General features: G+C 39.8%; 1 protein-coding gene across 1 annotated transcript in view; it reads left to right on the top strand.

The window, feature by feature from the left end:
• The window catches only part of LOC126162246 (succinate--CoA ligase [ADP-forming] subunit beta, mitochondrial), a 101,184-nt gene extending 87,239 nt beyond the window's left edge, over positions 1 to 13,945 (top strand). The window contains exon 9 of the mRNA XM_049918623.1: positions 9,767 to 13,945. Within this exon, the coding sequence (XP_049774580.1) occupies positions 9,767 to 9,931 (165 nt within the window). The 3' untranslated portion in view covers positions 9,932 to 13,945. The remainder of the gene's footprint in view (positions 1 to 9,766) is intronic.
• The last annotated feature ends 435 nt before the right edge of the window (positions 13,946 to 14,380 follow it).

Below are 14,380 nucleotides of genomic sequence, written 5' to 3'. Positions count from 1 at the left end.
TCTCATTCCTTATAAGCCTGACAAACTATTTCCTTACAATAAATTTGTTTCCATATGGGATCCACCTTGAGTGTACAGAATTTTGTCTTCTTTTACCCAGACACATTTCACTGAAGTTACAGTATCATCAGTGTTTATTTTTTTCTATTAAACAACAAGAGAAATTTCCTTCACTGTATATATAATCTGCAAACAATTACCCATGCCATATGAACACATCCCTAATTGTCTGATCACACCCATGAACCACTTACAGAGGAGCACCCTCTTATCAACCAGTATCAACCCAGAATGGAGCAACTTGACCATATTCTTCACCCGGTTATTAACTGCTACACTATGTGATCAAAAGTAGCCAGATACCTGGCTGAACTCAGCTGGGTTGGGGATTATCTCTGCCCAGGGACTTGGTGTTTGTATTGTCCTTATCATTTCATCATCATCACCATCATCATTCATGACAGTGGCTCTATTGGACTGTGTAAAGAATTGGACTGTGTAAAAATTGGGACTTTGTACGGGTGCAGGGCTTTGTACGGGTGCAGGGCTTTGTACGGGTGCAGGGCTTTGTACGGGTGCAGGGCTTTGTACGGGTGCAGGGCTTTGTACGGGTGCAGGGCTTTGTACGGGTGCAGGGCTTTGTACGGGTGCAGGGCTTTGTACGGGTGCAGGGCTTTGTGCGGGTGCAGGGCTTTGTGCGGGTGCAGGGCTTTGTGCGGGTGCAGGGCTTTGTGCGGGTGCAGGGCTTTGTGCGGGTGCAGGGCTTTGTGCGGGTGCAGGGCTTTGTGCGGGTGCAGGGCTTTGTGCGGGTGCAGGGCTTTGTGCGGGTGCAGGGCTTTGTGCGGGTGCAGGGCTTTGTGCGGGTGCAGGGCTTTGTGCGGGTGCAGGGCTTTGTGCGGGTGCAGGGCTTTGTGCGGGTGCAGGGCTTTGTGCGGGTGCAGGGCTTTGTGCGGGTGCAGGGCTTTGTGCGGGTGCAGGGCTTTGTGCGGGTGCAGGGCTTTGTGCGGGTGCAGGGCTTTGTGCGGGTGCAGGGCTTTGTGCGGGTGCAGGGCTTTGTGCGGGTGCAGGGCTTTGTGCGGGTGCAGGGCTTTGTGCGGGTGCAGGGCTTTGTGCGGGTGCAGGGCTTTGTGCGGGTGCAGGGCTTTGTGCGGGTGCAGGGCTTTGTACGGGTGCAGGGCTTTGTACGGGTGCTGAAGACCACACAATTGAGTGCCCCACAAACCGGTCGTCCTCATCACCTGGCTGAAAATGACTTAAAAGTCTGTGGCGCCCTCCATTGGTAATGCTGGAATTCAATATGGTGTTGGCCTACCCTTAGCCTTGATAACAGCTTCCACTCTCACAGGCATATGTTCAAGCAGGTGCAGGAAGGTTTCTTGGGGAATGGCAGCCCATTCTTCACAGAGTGCTGCACTGAGGAGAGGTATCAATGTAAGTCGGTGAGGGCTGGCATGAAGTCAGCGTTCCAAAACATCCCAAAGATGTTCTATAAGATTCTGTGCAGGCCAGTCCATTACAGAAATGTTATTGTCATGTAACCACTCCGCCACAGGCCGTGCATTATGAACAGGTGCTAGATTGTGCTGAAAGATACAGTCATCATCCCCAAATTGCTCTTCAACAGTGGGAAGCAAGAAGGTGTATAAAACATCAGTGTAGACCTGTGCTGTGACAGTGCCACGCAAAACAGCAAGGGGTGCAAGCCCCCTCCATGAAAAACATGACCACAATATAACATCACTGCCTCTGTATTTTACTGTTAGCACTACATGTGCTGACAGATGAAATTCACTGGGCATTCGCCATACCCACACCCTACCATTGTACCACCACATTGTGTACCGTGATTCATCACTCCACACAACGTTTTCCCACTTTTCAGTCGTCCAATGTTTGTGCTCCTTACACGAACTGAGGCGTCATTTGGCATTTACCGGCATGATATGTGGCTTATAAGCAGCCGCTCGACCAGGAAGTCCAAGTTTTCTCACCTCCCACCTGTCTGTCATAGTACTTGCAGTGGATCCTGATGCAGTTTGGAATTCTTGTGTGATAGTCTGGGTAGATGTCTGCCTATTACACATTATACCCTCTTCAACTGTCAGCGGTCCTTGTCAGTCAACAGGTGAGGTTGGCCTGTACGCTTTTGCGCTGTACGCGTCCCTTCATGTTTCTGCTTCACTATCACATAAAAAAACAGTGGACCTTGGGATGTTTACAAGTGTGGAAATATCACATACAGATGTATGACATAAGTGACACCCAATCATCTGACCACATTTGAAGTTCCACAGACAGCCCCATTCTGCTCTCTCAAGATGTCTAATGACCACTAAGGTCGCTGATATGGAGTACCTGGCAGAAGGTGGCAGCACAATGCATCTAATATGAAAAACTTACGTTTTTGGGGGTGTCCAGATACTTTTGATCACATAGTGTATTTTCATGTCAGATTATGAGCAACATTTTACCCACAATCTTCTCACCCTTCCCAAAGAGATATTCTATTGCCCAACCAAAGCTATGAAACACCCAAGTACATCCTTACACCACATTTACTTCCAAAATTTTGCCAGTGGATCTTAGCTTTGTGGGAGACCTGGGTATAAGAACTTCCCCATGCACCTGTCCAACAAATCCTCCAGTCCCATCACAGAGTTACCTTATTACAGGCATGGCCACCTAGTGAAAGTGGACATATGATATACCAGCAGTGCTTTAACTTTGCACAGCATTTTGTGTGTGCATGATCTAAAACCTTCTGTCCATCTAAATGTACGGCCACTGACAAACTATGGTGAACAATGTTGCCAGAACACTCTCCTCAGCACAAAATGTGTAATGCCAGTGGCTGCTTCTCAACCTGTGTCATCTGCATGCTAGCGCCCACTATACCTCTGTGGGAGTATTCATCCAAAAGCTAGCAACATTCTCTGTCTCGTTGTGCCTGCTGATTATTCAAGTGAGTTTTTACTGTTAGTGCTTCATTATGTATATTCCATCAAGGACTTTCCATTGCCTTGATTATCATGAGGAGAGAAATAATGATGCGTTTGAACACTCATGTTTACATTTAATACAGTGTTCACCCAAGTATAAGAAAACATTTTTTTTAAGTCCCTCGAGTAAAATTTATTTTTTTAACATATTCTGAGTAATAAAATTACACTTTTATTGACATAAGGGATGTGTCTAAAAACTAAATTTACATGTATTCTAAACTTATGCCTTTTATTGATTGTATTTTGATAATACAAGGAGAAATAAACAAAAAGAAACTGTTTACAATAATTTTTATCTTCATTCCCTTTCTTTGTTAGGTTAGCCTGTTAACTGTGGTACCACTATTTATAATCATCATCATCATCATCCTAACGTGGGGGCTGTGAAACTTATATCTTCATTGTTACAATTATGTGGCTGATTCATTTGAATATGTTGTGATTTGTGAGGTTGTGGTTACGGTGGGACCTGGGAACACAACTCCCCCCCCCCCCCCCCACACACACACCTTCTGATTAAGTAGCGGATTTTGTTTCTATACTGACATGAGAATGTTATTATGTATCTTGCTTCCAAACTTATTGTCTGCCTGCCGCTCTGTCATTGGCCGTGTAGAACCAGCAGCTGACACACACCCCTATTTTTCCTATCAAACCTCACAGTAAGCATCGACGACATCGCTGCACAAAACACACAAGTATGTCACTAGCTCCAATTCAGACTTTCACCATCTCCTGCAGAAATGTGGGATATTTTGAGTATTTGTCCAATTTTAAAGTCAGAGTCAAGTCAGTTTGACTCTGAGTACAAATGGCTGCAGGCAAACTGTAGTTGAAATTTGTGAGATGTTCATAAAAAGCCAAAGTACACAGGGCAGATTCCCAGGGTTGACGGCATGATGAAATTTGCAATTTGCAATTTGCTGCTTGCTCAAACAACCCCCCCCCCCACACACACATACACACAAAATCATCATAGTTCTCTCTTCCAGCAAAGCTCATGTCACTGTTCCCCCTACAATGTTCCGTAGTGCTATGCTAGAGCAGCAGTGAAATACAGACAGCAACATCTTCTAGGGTGCAGATCACATGCAACAGCAGCACTCCGGACAGTGGTAGGATACCAATCTGATTGTTGCCCGCCATACTGCCCGACAACCAGGAGTGATGGATGGTCTTGGGTTGCTTTTCATAACTTGACCTCTTTGTCACCTGCAGCACCCTTACAGCACAGCAGTATGTTGATGATATTCTAACCTGTTTTGTAGCCCTTTATGGCAAGCTATGGTGGGCTTACATTTCAGCAAAGTAATGTCCACACCCACATGAGGAGAGTACCTACTGCTAGTCTTCATGCTTGCCAAACACTGCCTTGGCCAACAAGATTGCCGGATTTCTCCCCAAATGAGAACGTTTGGAGCATTATGAGCAGGGCCCTCCAACCAACTCACGATTTTGACGATCTAATGTGTCAGTTTGACAGAATTTAACACAATATCCCTCAGTAGTACATCCAACAAAGCTTATCAGTGTTAAACCGAATAACAGCTTACATAAGGGTGTTAAGTGGACCAGTGCTTTATTGACTTGTTTAGTCTGTGAAGCTCTTTCTCTTAAATAAGTTGTCCAGTTTTTCAGAAATTGTAAAAAAAAAATTATTTTTTTACATATACATCACATGTACCAATTTCTGTCCTGTTTGGGTAATTCCTTTATGGTTTCTTTTATATCACTCTCCAACAGTTGTAATAGTAAATTCAACATTAGCAGTGTTAACTTGAGACAAATTGCTGATCTTCAACATTTCGTTTAAGACACTGGGTATTACACTTTTAAGACAAAATAAATTTGCCAGTAAGCACCTAAGAAGCAAAAGCAATGATACACACTTTTTAATATGAAAGTGAATTTTAATGAACATTTGTTAACTCAAAATTAATATCTACAAGATACGCACACACTAATATTGTTAGATGTAGAGTTTAATGGAATGTGATCTTGATTTCTGAAGAGTTAAGTTTTAAAATCTTGAATGAACATCCATGCAGGCATGTGTTACCATTATTGTTAAAGGTACTGAGCACAGTGTTTTGGAAGTATGCGTCAAATACAGAATGAATTTTCACTCTGCAGTGGAGTGAGTGCCAATATGAAATGTCCTGGCTGTTTAAAACTGTGTCCCAGACTGTAACTTGAACCCTGGATTTTGCCTTTCACAAGCAAGTGCGTCATTCTGGAAACATATTCCAGGTTATGGCTAAGCCATGTCCCAACAACATCCTTTCTTCCGGGAGTGCTAGTCCCACAAATAGCACAGGAGAAACTTCCTGGCTGTGTGCCGAATCGAGACTCGAACTCAGGACCTTTTCCTTTCGCGGGCAAGTGCTCTACGGCCTGAGCTACCCAAGCCCAACTCACGCCCCGTCCTCACAGCTTTAGTTCTGCCAGAACCTTGTCTCCTAGCTTCCAAACTTCACAGAAGCTCTCCTGCAAGGACGGGGCGTGAGTCGTGCTTGGGTAGCTCAGGCCGTAGAGCACTTGCCCGAGTCTCGATTTGGCACACAGTTTTAATCTGCCAGGAAGTTTCCTGTCAGTGCACACTCTGCTACAGAGTGAAAATCTCGTGAAGTTTGGAAGATAGGATAGAGATACTGGTGGAAGTAAAGCTGTGAGGACAGGTCATGAGTCATCCTCAGGTAGCTCAGTTGGAGGAGCACTTGCCTGCGAAACACAAAGGTCCCAGGATTGAGTTCTGGTCCAGCATGCAGTTTTGATCTGCCATGAAGTTTCATATTGGGTGACAAATCACTGAGTAGCTCAGTGTTCCCATAGTGGCACTTATTTGCAGGAAGAAAGGCAGTGATGATCACCTTTTGTACTGGGATGGCTATTGCCACATGGTGAATTGTGAAAATGTATTATTATTTGATCAGTGATTAATTTTAAAATGGAATACAAAATTAAATTGTTGTTAGTATTCTCTGATATTGTTACATCAGGAATTTTTAATTATTCCAAGAGCTCTGTAACTGTTTGTTAAAATCATTGTAAATGAAACCACAAGAGAAGTTAACTATCAGTAACAGGAAAACTGCTTCAATAAATGGAGTAGAGAAAGCTCTGCTTTGCGTTTTTAGTAATCTTTTTTGATTAACACTGCCCTATTTACACTAAGTACTTGCCTCTGGACTTCTTTAATTATGGGTTGCTGTTAAATGGCATTGCAAAATGTAGAAATTGCATCATTGATAAGGGAAAAGTAATGCATTAAAAGAATATACCTTCATATAAGTAGATACGGTTCAAATATGTACCATAATATCATAAAAGGACATGAAAATGGTAAAGAAAAGAATTTTAAGTGCCCTAGCAGTTGAGTTGTATAGTTACTTGTCGTCCGCATTCACAGAAACAGTAAGGGAATGATGAAAAAAGAAGGCACATGAAATTTAGAATGTTTTCTATGATTTGATTCTAATTAATTTTGATATAATTAACCTCAGAACACTCTGTGTACCAGAGATCAACATTGCAGTCCTTGCACCATCATCTGTTCTCCCTCCTGATGGACTTACCATTTATCCCCCCCCCCCCCCCCTCCCCCGCCCCGTCTGAAGAAACTTTGCAAAAGCAGGTTGTGTTGATATTGTTTACAGTAGGTGGAACTCTCTCTGGAGAGTGATGTAGAAATGCCTTGTCAATTTGTATGGATGAAGAAGCTTGTTGTAGAAAAAAAACCTTCTCCCTTTTCAGCCAGTTTCTTCTCAACTGTGTAATCTACCAGAGATACATTTCTTGAATGGAGACTGCGAACCTTTCTTGTTTCCTCGTTACTGTTCCCACTTCACATGTAGCTTAAATGCCTCAACATGTCCAAAAGAGTTGGGTTGAAGTTAGTACTTACATAAATAAAACGCTTTGCAAAATTTTTCTGTACAAGGTACTGAACACTATATTTCAACATCCCCTGCAGAACTGTGTACACTCCACATTTTAGCATGCTTGTTGTTGCTGAATTGCCAATAGGATAACACTTGCTGTAATATTCATTAAATTTGTTTCTCATACACACACTAAACCAAACCCTACCACATAAAAGACACATTCCTTATATGTTGTAATGTTAATCTCTCAATGAAAACTGCTTTGACATGTATTGGCAAAAAAATCAGGTAATGGCAGCATTTTATGAATCAGGTCATGCTTTTCTTTTTGACAACATTTGTAACAGTCGTTCAGATGTAACAGTGTCATCAAAATGTAACATGGACAATGTGGCACAAAATCGGTCATGACTCAAAAATTCACAGAAAAACCTTGCATGTAAAAACAGACCTCTTGATAAATAAACACAGTTTTCACAGTTGGAGGACATACACATGAAAAAAAAAAAAATTGAAAAAGAAGTCAATTTTTTGAAACTTCTCTGCAGACCACTTATTTGACAGAGCTCATTGTAGTGTGTCTTAATATTTAGTTAATGCATTTGTATTACAAGTGTACCAGTGACTTTCACTTTTAATGTCTTGGATTGTACAGTCATCAAAGAAATGAGTAAAATAACAAACTGCTCTCTGCCATTGGGGAAATTTGAGAATATGCCCATTTGTTCCTGGAACATTGGCATGTGTGACTGATCTTACTCTTGATTATCTCACTTCTGTTAGAAGTAGTAGGATTATTAGGTACTGCAGATACTGACTAAAGGTCTGTACCATCATCTGCATAGAGAAGGTTTGCTTGTGTCACTAGTTGGAAGACAAAAACGGATACACTGTGGTGAACATTGTTCACAATATACGATGTGGCACTAAATTACACTCATGCTCATAAATTAAGGATAACTGCAGAACGTGATGCCACACAACGTGGCACTACCCAAAACTGGCGCTAATGGCAAAGGCATATAGGGAACACTCATGACACGGATCTGCAAGTCCACGGTATTGGTGATAAGTTGAGAAAACCGTCCCGAAACACACGCTACAAAACGCCACTGTTTTCTGCGCATGTGCCCCGACATCAATATGGCATATGATCACCAAGCACATGTACACAGGCCGCACAATGAGTTGGCTTACTCTGGATCAGGTGGTTGAGCAGCTGCTGGGGTATAGCCTCCCATTCTTGCACCAGTGCCTGTCGGAGCTCCTGAAGTGTCCTAGGGGTTTGAAGACATGCAGCGATATGTCGACCGAGAGCATCCCAGATGTGCTCGATGGGGTTTAGGTCTGGAGAACAGGCAGGCCACTCCATTCGCCTGATAACTTCTGTTTAAGGTACTCCTCCACGATGGCAGCTTGGTGGGGCCGTGTGCATTATCATCCGTCAGTAGGAAGGTGGGACTCACTGTACCCTTGGAAAGGTGGACATACTGGTGCAAAATGATGTCCCAGTACACCTGACCTGTTTCAGTTCCTCTGTCAGACATGTCCGTGAACATAACCTGGGACTACTATTCCAATGACGATGTACTGTGTTCCTGACACCATGCCTTATGCGCTCTCCTGTGACCAGGAGTCAGAGGAATGCACCATGCAGGTCTCCGGGCGAATAAACCATGTCTGTTCAATCATCTGTAGATTGTGTGTCTGGAGACAACTGTTCCAGAGGCTGTGGTAAGGTCCCGAGCAAGGCTACCTGTAGTACTCCGTGGCTGTCTGTGGGCATTGATGGTGAGATATCGGTCTTCTTGTGATGTTGTACACTGTGGACGTCCCATTCTGTAGCGCTGTGCTGGAATCGTTGCCATAATCTTGAGATTGTGGTACACAGAGTGCCCGTGCTATGACCTGCTATGTTTGACCAGCCTCCAGTTGCCCTAGTATTCTGCGCCTCATAATGTTATCCATGTGTGTTCTCTGGGCCATTTTCAACAAACAGTCACCATTAGCATGTTTGAAAATGTCTGCACATTTACTCACTACACCGTACTCTGACATGCACCGACACACCTCTGTGTATGTGGACTGCTGCCAGAGCCACCGTGTGATGGCCGCAGATGAAATGCACTGCGTGGTCATACCCCGAGGTGATTTAAACCCGCAAACTGCCCACCAGAGCATTGTTCCACTTGTTTCGCCATGTATCAGCACTATCCTTAATTTATAAACATGAGTGTACTAGCTTGACAGACAACTGAATACAGCACACACCTCACTTATCAGTCATATTTTCTTCTGTTTTTGATCATCTGCATATAAACTATCATTTATCTTTAACTCTGCCAACGTGCTGCAAATCATACTTATTTTTGTACATACTTGCATGTGAAGTACAATGGACTTGCTCTTTGCAGCTCTAAATCACTATTGGAGAGATATACTCAGCAGGTGGAATCCTCCGGGAACATAACAAGAAACTGTTTTCCTATTACAAGACACAGTGGATTTTGTAACACATTAAACATAAACAAAATAGCTGGAACACTTTCAACTCGAGAAGATAAAAGCCAGTTTGGAGTACAGTAATGCATACATCTATGTGATGTCTTGGCATTGTCAAGAAATTTTAAAAAACTAGCATGCATGTTACCATAGCATCCAGTTAATAATATGAATATTTTCATCACAGCCTTCTTAATATTTGTTTGCTGTGTAGCAATGTTCTGATTAAGTTGTTAGTATCACTGCAAGAGTAAAAGTACTCTAACCATTGAAGATAATTTTGGCTGAGTCCATAAATGGTAGCAGTTAACTTAAGAACATGTTCTTACATTTGTTGGTATTCCAGTATCGGTATTTTATGCTGCGTAATTTTTTCAGGGTACAAATGTGGATGATGCAAAAGTTCTGATAGCAGCATCGGGATTGAAGATCTTGGCTTGTGATAATTTAGAGGAAGCTGCAAGACTTGCTGTGAAACTGTCCAACATTGTCAGCCTTGCGAGATCGGCAAAACTAGATGTCAATTTTGAGATTCCCCTGTAATAAGTTTAGCTATTTAAGTTTTTCTTTTTTATTTTGTTTTTACTTTATGAATAAATGTAGACCACATTTAATTTAGGTAGCTCTTAATATATGCAGTGTGGCTTTTATAGCTGATAGAAGGCTGTAGTAACATTTGTAGAATTGATTTGTTATTTTATGTATTGTACTTTGTTACTTATTTAAAAGTATTTTATCTGAGCTTACAGATCATAGTAAATACTGTGCATGCTTGGTTTAAGCTTTGCTTTGCTTCGCTTCAGATTATGACTGGACTTTTAAGAAGTAAGCAGCTGTGTGTCTTGAAATAGTATTTGAATTGCTTATAAACTGATGTACCCAGGATAATATGTCATTCACAGCAGGCAAGAACTAGGGAAGCTGGTGCAGTTTTTAGTGCAGAGATTTTTATTTGTCTATTGTTTTGACTGATGGCACACCAAAATGGAATCTCAACTCTGATATTCAGAATTAAGGTTCCATTTTCAGAAAAGTATGAGAAAACAGGATAATTGTAACATTCAACTACTAGTAAATCACATTTTCCCTTAGTAGATGTCGTGGACAGTACACTTTTGCCATGGAGGGTTCAACACAATAAATTGTATATGAAATGCTTTTGGTCGGAACTTTGTTTGCTTTGTAAGTTAGTGTATCTTTATTTTGATGATCTTGTGCTTTTAATTTATTTGTTTGTAAATATTTATTTATTTAATGTAAATAGTGTTGAGATATTGAACATTACAGACACTCATTGACGTGTTTGCTATATCTGATTTTGCCGTATCAGAGGTATTTAGTTTTTATGTTTCATTAATTTTACTTAATTTTATGTATTTGAATGACAATTATATATCAAAGTTTTGAGCTTGAAATCTTTTAGCAGAGAAAATTTCAGCAGAAATGTGCTAGATGCTGTGCTTTTCTCTGGTTTGTTCTTCAGTGGAGAGACCATTGCAGCATAAATGACTGAAAAAAAAAAACTGTGTTTAGTGTTTGCTATATTTATATGAAGCGATAGTGACAATTCAAAAATTGTGACTTACCAAACACTTTGAGCTGTTTAATTACAACAATAATTTATGGTAAAACAGAACAGAGATAAATTTTAGCTGGTGCGTAATATGAAAATGGGCATATATGCAATAAGTGGCAAATGTATTAGGTCCCGAATAAGCCAAGTTTGCACTTCAAAAGAAATTACCATCATCCACTCACAGAATACACTTTCCTGCATCTCGCTGGAATTACAGTGACTACATCTAAAGACTTCGTGAGTGGTTTAGTATTGTGTACTAGATGTCAGATACACTTACTAACATAAACAGTTGATGAATCTTACTTTCAGAAGAGCCTGAAACATGAACATATTTTCCAGGAGTTTTTGTGAATTAGTGGCACAGATGTATAACAGGAAAGATTTTATGGTCAAACATAGTTCCTATGGTTCGGGTAATGCTTATTATAAGTCATCCGATCAGTTACTGAGAAGTCAGTGAATGAATGCTTTAAGTTTAGAAACTGTGTTAATCACATGCTCTTCAGGGACAGGATTCTAAACTTCCTAAGAAAGCAGTAATGCTTCTAAATGTGTTTCATGACAGCTACAAAATTGAGAGCTCCCTGCGGTTAACAAAAATAACTTACGGAAAGATTGTTATTTGATATTATATCTTTTTCAGTTGCAACATTTTACTAGGCCAATTAAATTTGAAAAATGAACTGTATGGAATTTATATTCTTGTGTTTTAATAAATGTAACAATTTTCTGGTAACACCTTAAATGTTCATGTTTGATGAAATGGATTTGAGTAATGACATTTTAAATAATTTCCAAAATATAATTTTGATTAGTTTCGTTCACCATTGTAACAATGGAAATTTGGCAAAATGATGTTGCCATCAGGCTATCACTGAAGTTAAATAATCTTTAAGTTTCTGTAAGTGGCTATTCATAATCATGTAAGTTTAAAATTTTTGTTCATTCTCCTTTTTTCTTCTCTGAAATGTATTGATTCTCTTGTTTAAGAGGGAGGAGTTTGTATAAAAAGGAGAGAGTATTCATGGGTGGAAACTTAAAACTTAATAGAAATGTTTTTTAATTACATTTCAGAAGCATGATTGGTTTATATCGTTGATTCTGGAAATGTTAATGATTTCTCATATATCCTTTGATATTTGTAAAAGTTGTAAGCAAGTTTGTGTACAAGCTTCTCTTTATGTTGGTGATAGAAGTATTTTACTTATGTCTCCAGATATGTGAGGTTGACATAATGGAAGTGGGTAGCACTGACACAGTGGGTATAGCACTACAGCTTCAGGAAGAGGTGCTCAGTTCACTGTCAGGATATTTTGTTTTAAGTTGTGTTTGTTTACTAATTGCTTCAGGTGAATACTGAGTTGATTCAATAAAACTTTCCTTGTCCGATAAAGTTTATTCTTAATCTACAATGATTGTGACATGATATGGACTTAGTCATTAGCTGCCAAATCCAATGTATCTTACTGATTCTGCAGTATTAATGGCTGGCTAAAATGAACCTCATTCGTCAAATCAGCCTGATTATAAATCACCATAAAAGTTTGTTGTCTGTTGTAACACTTGGTTTTTGATGTTTGTGCTCCCAGATTACTCTTTTCCTCACTCCCTCCCCTCCCCAGAAATATTGCCATGTGACAAGTTGCTTGTTATTATGGATCCTCATACCAAAGAAAAAAGCTTTCAAACTTTTTGCATTAGATTGTATAAATAGCTTTATATACAGTGTTACTTTCAGTGTCTTCATACCCCATACATCAGTAGTTGCAATATCTGAAAATCCGTTGTGTAAGCTGCAGGAGTGAGGGAGACTCACTCTCACTATGCAAAAGGTAGTCAATCTGTATTGTGAAAGAACTTAACGGAGCATCAATTTTCACATTTTTATAATATACTGTGCATCCCAAACATCTTTTCTGTACTGCCAGTGTTGTCTTACAGATGATTATATGTAGTTCAGGATTTTGATAACAAGTGGTCACAGGTTTTTGTGGTGTTTGTGCAACTCTGTTTTACACTTTGGTAAGCTGTTCATTGTTTTCTTATCACCATGTTGTTTGTCTTCAAAAGGACTGTTCATTTTTATAACATAAATGTGTAGTTGGTTACTGAGACTCTCATGAGAAGAGCAATCTTTTATTATTAGACTATAACCGTGCAAAAAATACATCTTAGTCTAGCACATGGTTTCCCAAACAGTGTACCATGGGAAAACTATTAATAATGACATTTTTCCCAACATTACATTTGGGGGGGGGGGGGGGGGGGGAGAGGAACTGGATGTTCCATCCAAGTACTAGGATTCTCAAAGTGTCCAGTCAGAGGAAAATTTTGGGAATGTCTGGTCTAGCAACATTTCTTACAGCTCTAATAACAGTGCATAACTCTTCTCATGGTGCCCACATTATAGATCTGATTATGATGAGCAGTGCTTAGTAACTATAAGTTTTCTTCATTATATTTCATTTGTATTATTTGTTTTGTATTTTTCCCTTTCTCATATTTTGCACCATGATTGATGTTTGCTAACATATAGTGGTGAACCACCCTTAGTTAACTTGATGGAAGTAACAACACGGATAATATTGTGTAAGACATTCCCCAGTAAGTAGTATCAGCTATGTAGCACTAATATTATTTTCAAGAATTTAATAATTGTTTTGTGTCATTATTTTCTTGACTTCTTCCAGCAATGGGCTACCGTATTGTGACAAATGAAAAATTGGTTAAGAAGACAGTTTAATTCACGAATTCATTCATTCAATATTGTTGTGAAAGAGACTGTGATCAATTTTATCCTTTTTCCTTCCTTGAAATATTTCCTTTGTGAAGACCATAATTTGTTAAATCTGTGTAATTATTATGACTGTTGTGTGAATGAATATTATTGTTTGATGCCATTATCATATGTTAAAAAATGAAAATTTTCCCATGTAAATGTTAAATAAAAGACAACCATTTTGTTACTGTTTAAAAGATTTATTTTTTTGGTATTAAAACATTGTGATGTAGTAGATGACTCCGCACTTGGATATAAATAGTACAGATTGCATTACCTATTTACGTGTATACGATCTGTCTCTGAATTTAAGGGCAAGCAACTTTTGTGGTGGAGAAAAGGGTCTTTTCCAAAGGAATGTTAAAACTGCCATTCAGGGTGACTGAAAAACAATTTTCCTTTTAGTGGTACAGTACAGTGCAGCATGCTGTGGTAACCTTAGATTCTTTTTGTTTGTTTGTTTGTTTGTTTGTGTGTGTGTGTGTGTGTGTGTGTGTGTGTGTGTGTGTGTGTGTGTGTGTGTGTGTGTGTGTTTGTTTTGTGTTAGTTAATAACTTCTGTATTTTGTATAATATTAACATATATTTATTGCAAAAGAAACATTCTCCATGCGAGTGTGTGCTGCATTCCTTTG

This window comes from Schistocerca cancellata, chromosome 2 (assembly GCF_023864275.1).
Source record: "Schistocerca cancellata isolate TAMUIC-IGC-003103 chromosome 2, iqSchCanc2.1, whole genome shotgun sequence".
NCBI classification, from domain to species: Eukaryota; Metazoa; Arthropoda; class Insecta; order Orthoptera; family Acrididae; genus Schistocerca; species Schistocerca cancellata.
The sequence above is the reverse complement of the archived record's forward strand: the minus strand, read 5'-3'. Positions and strand labels throughout refer to the sequence as shown.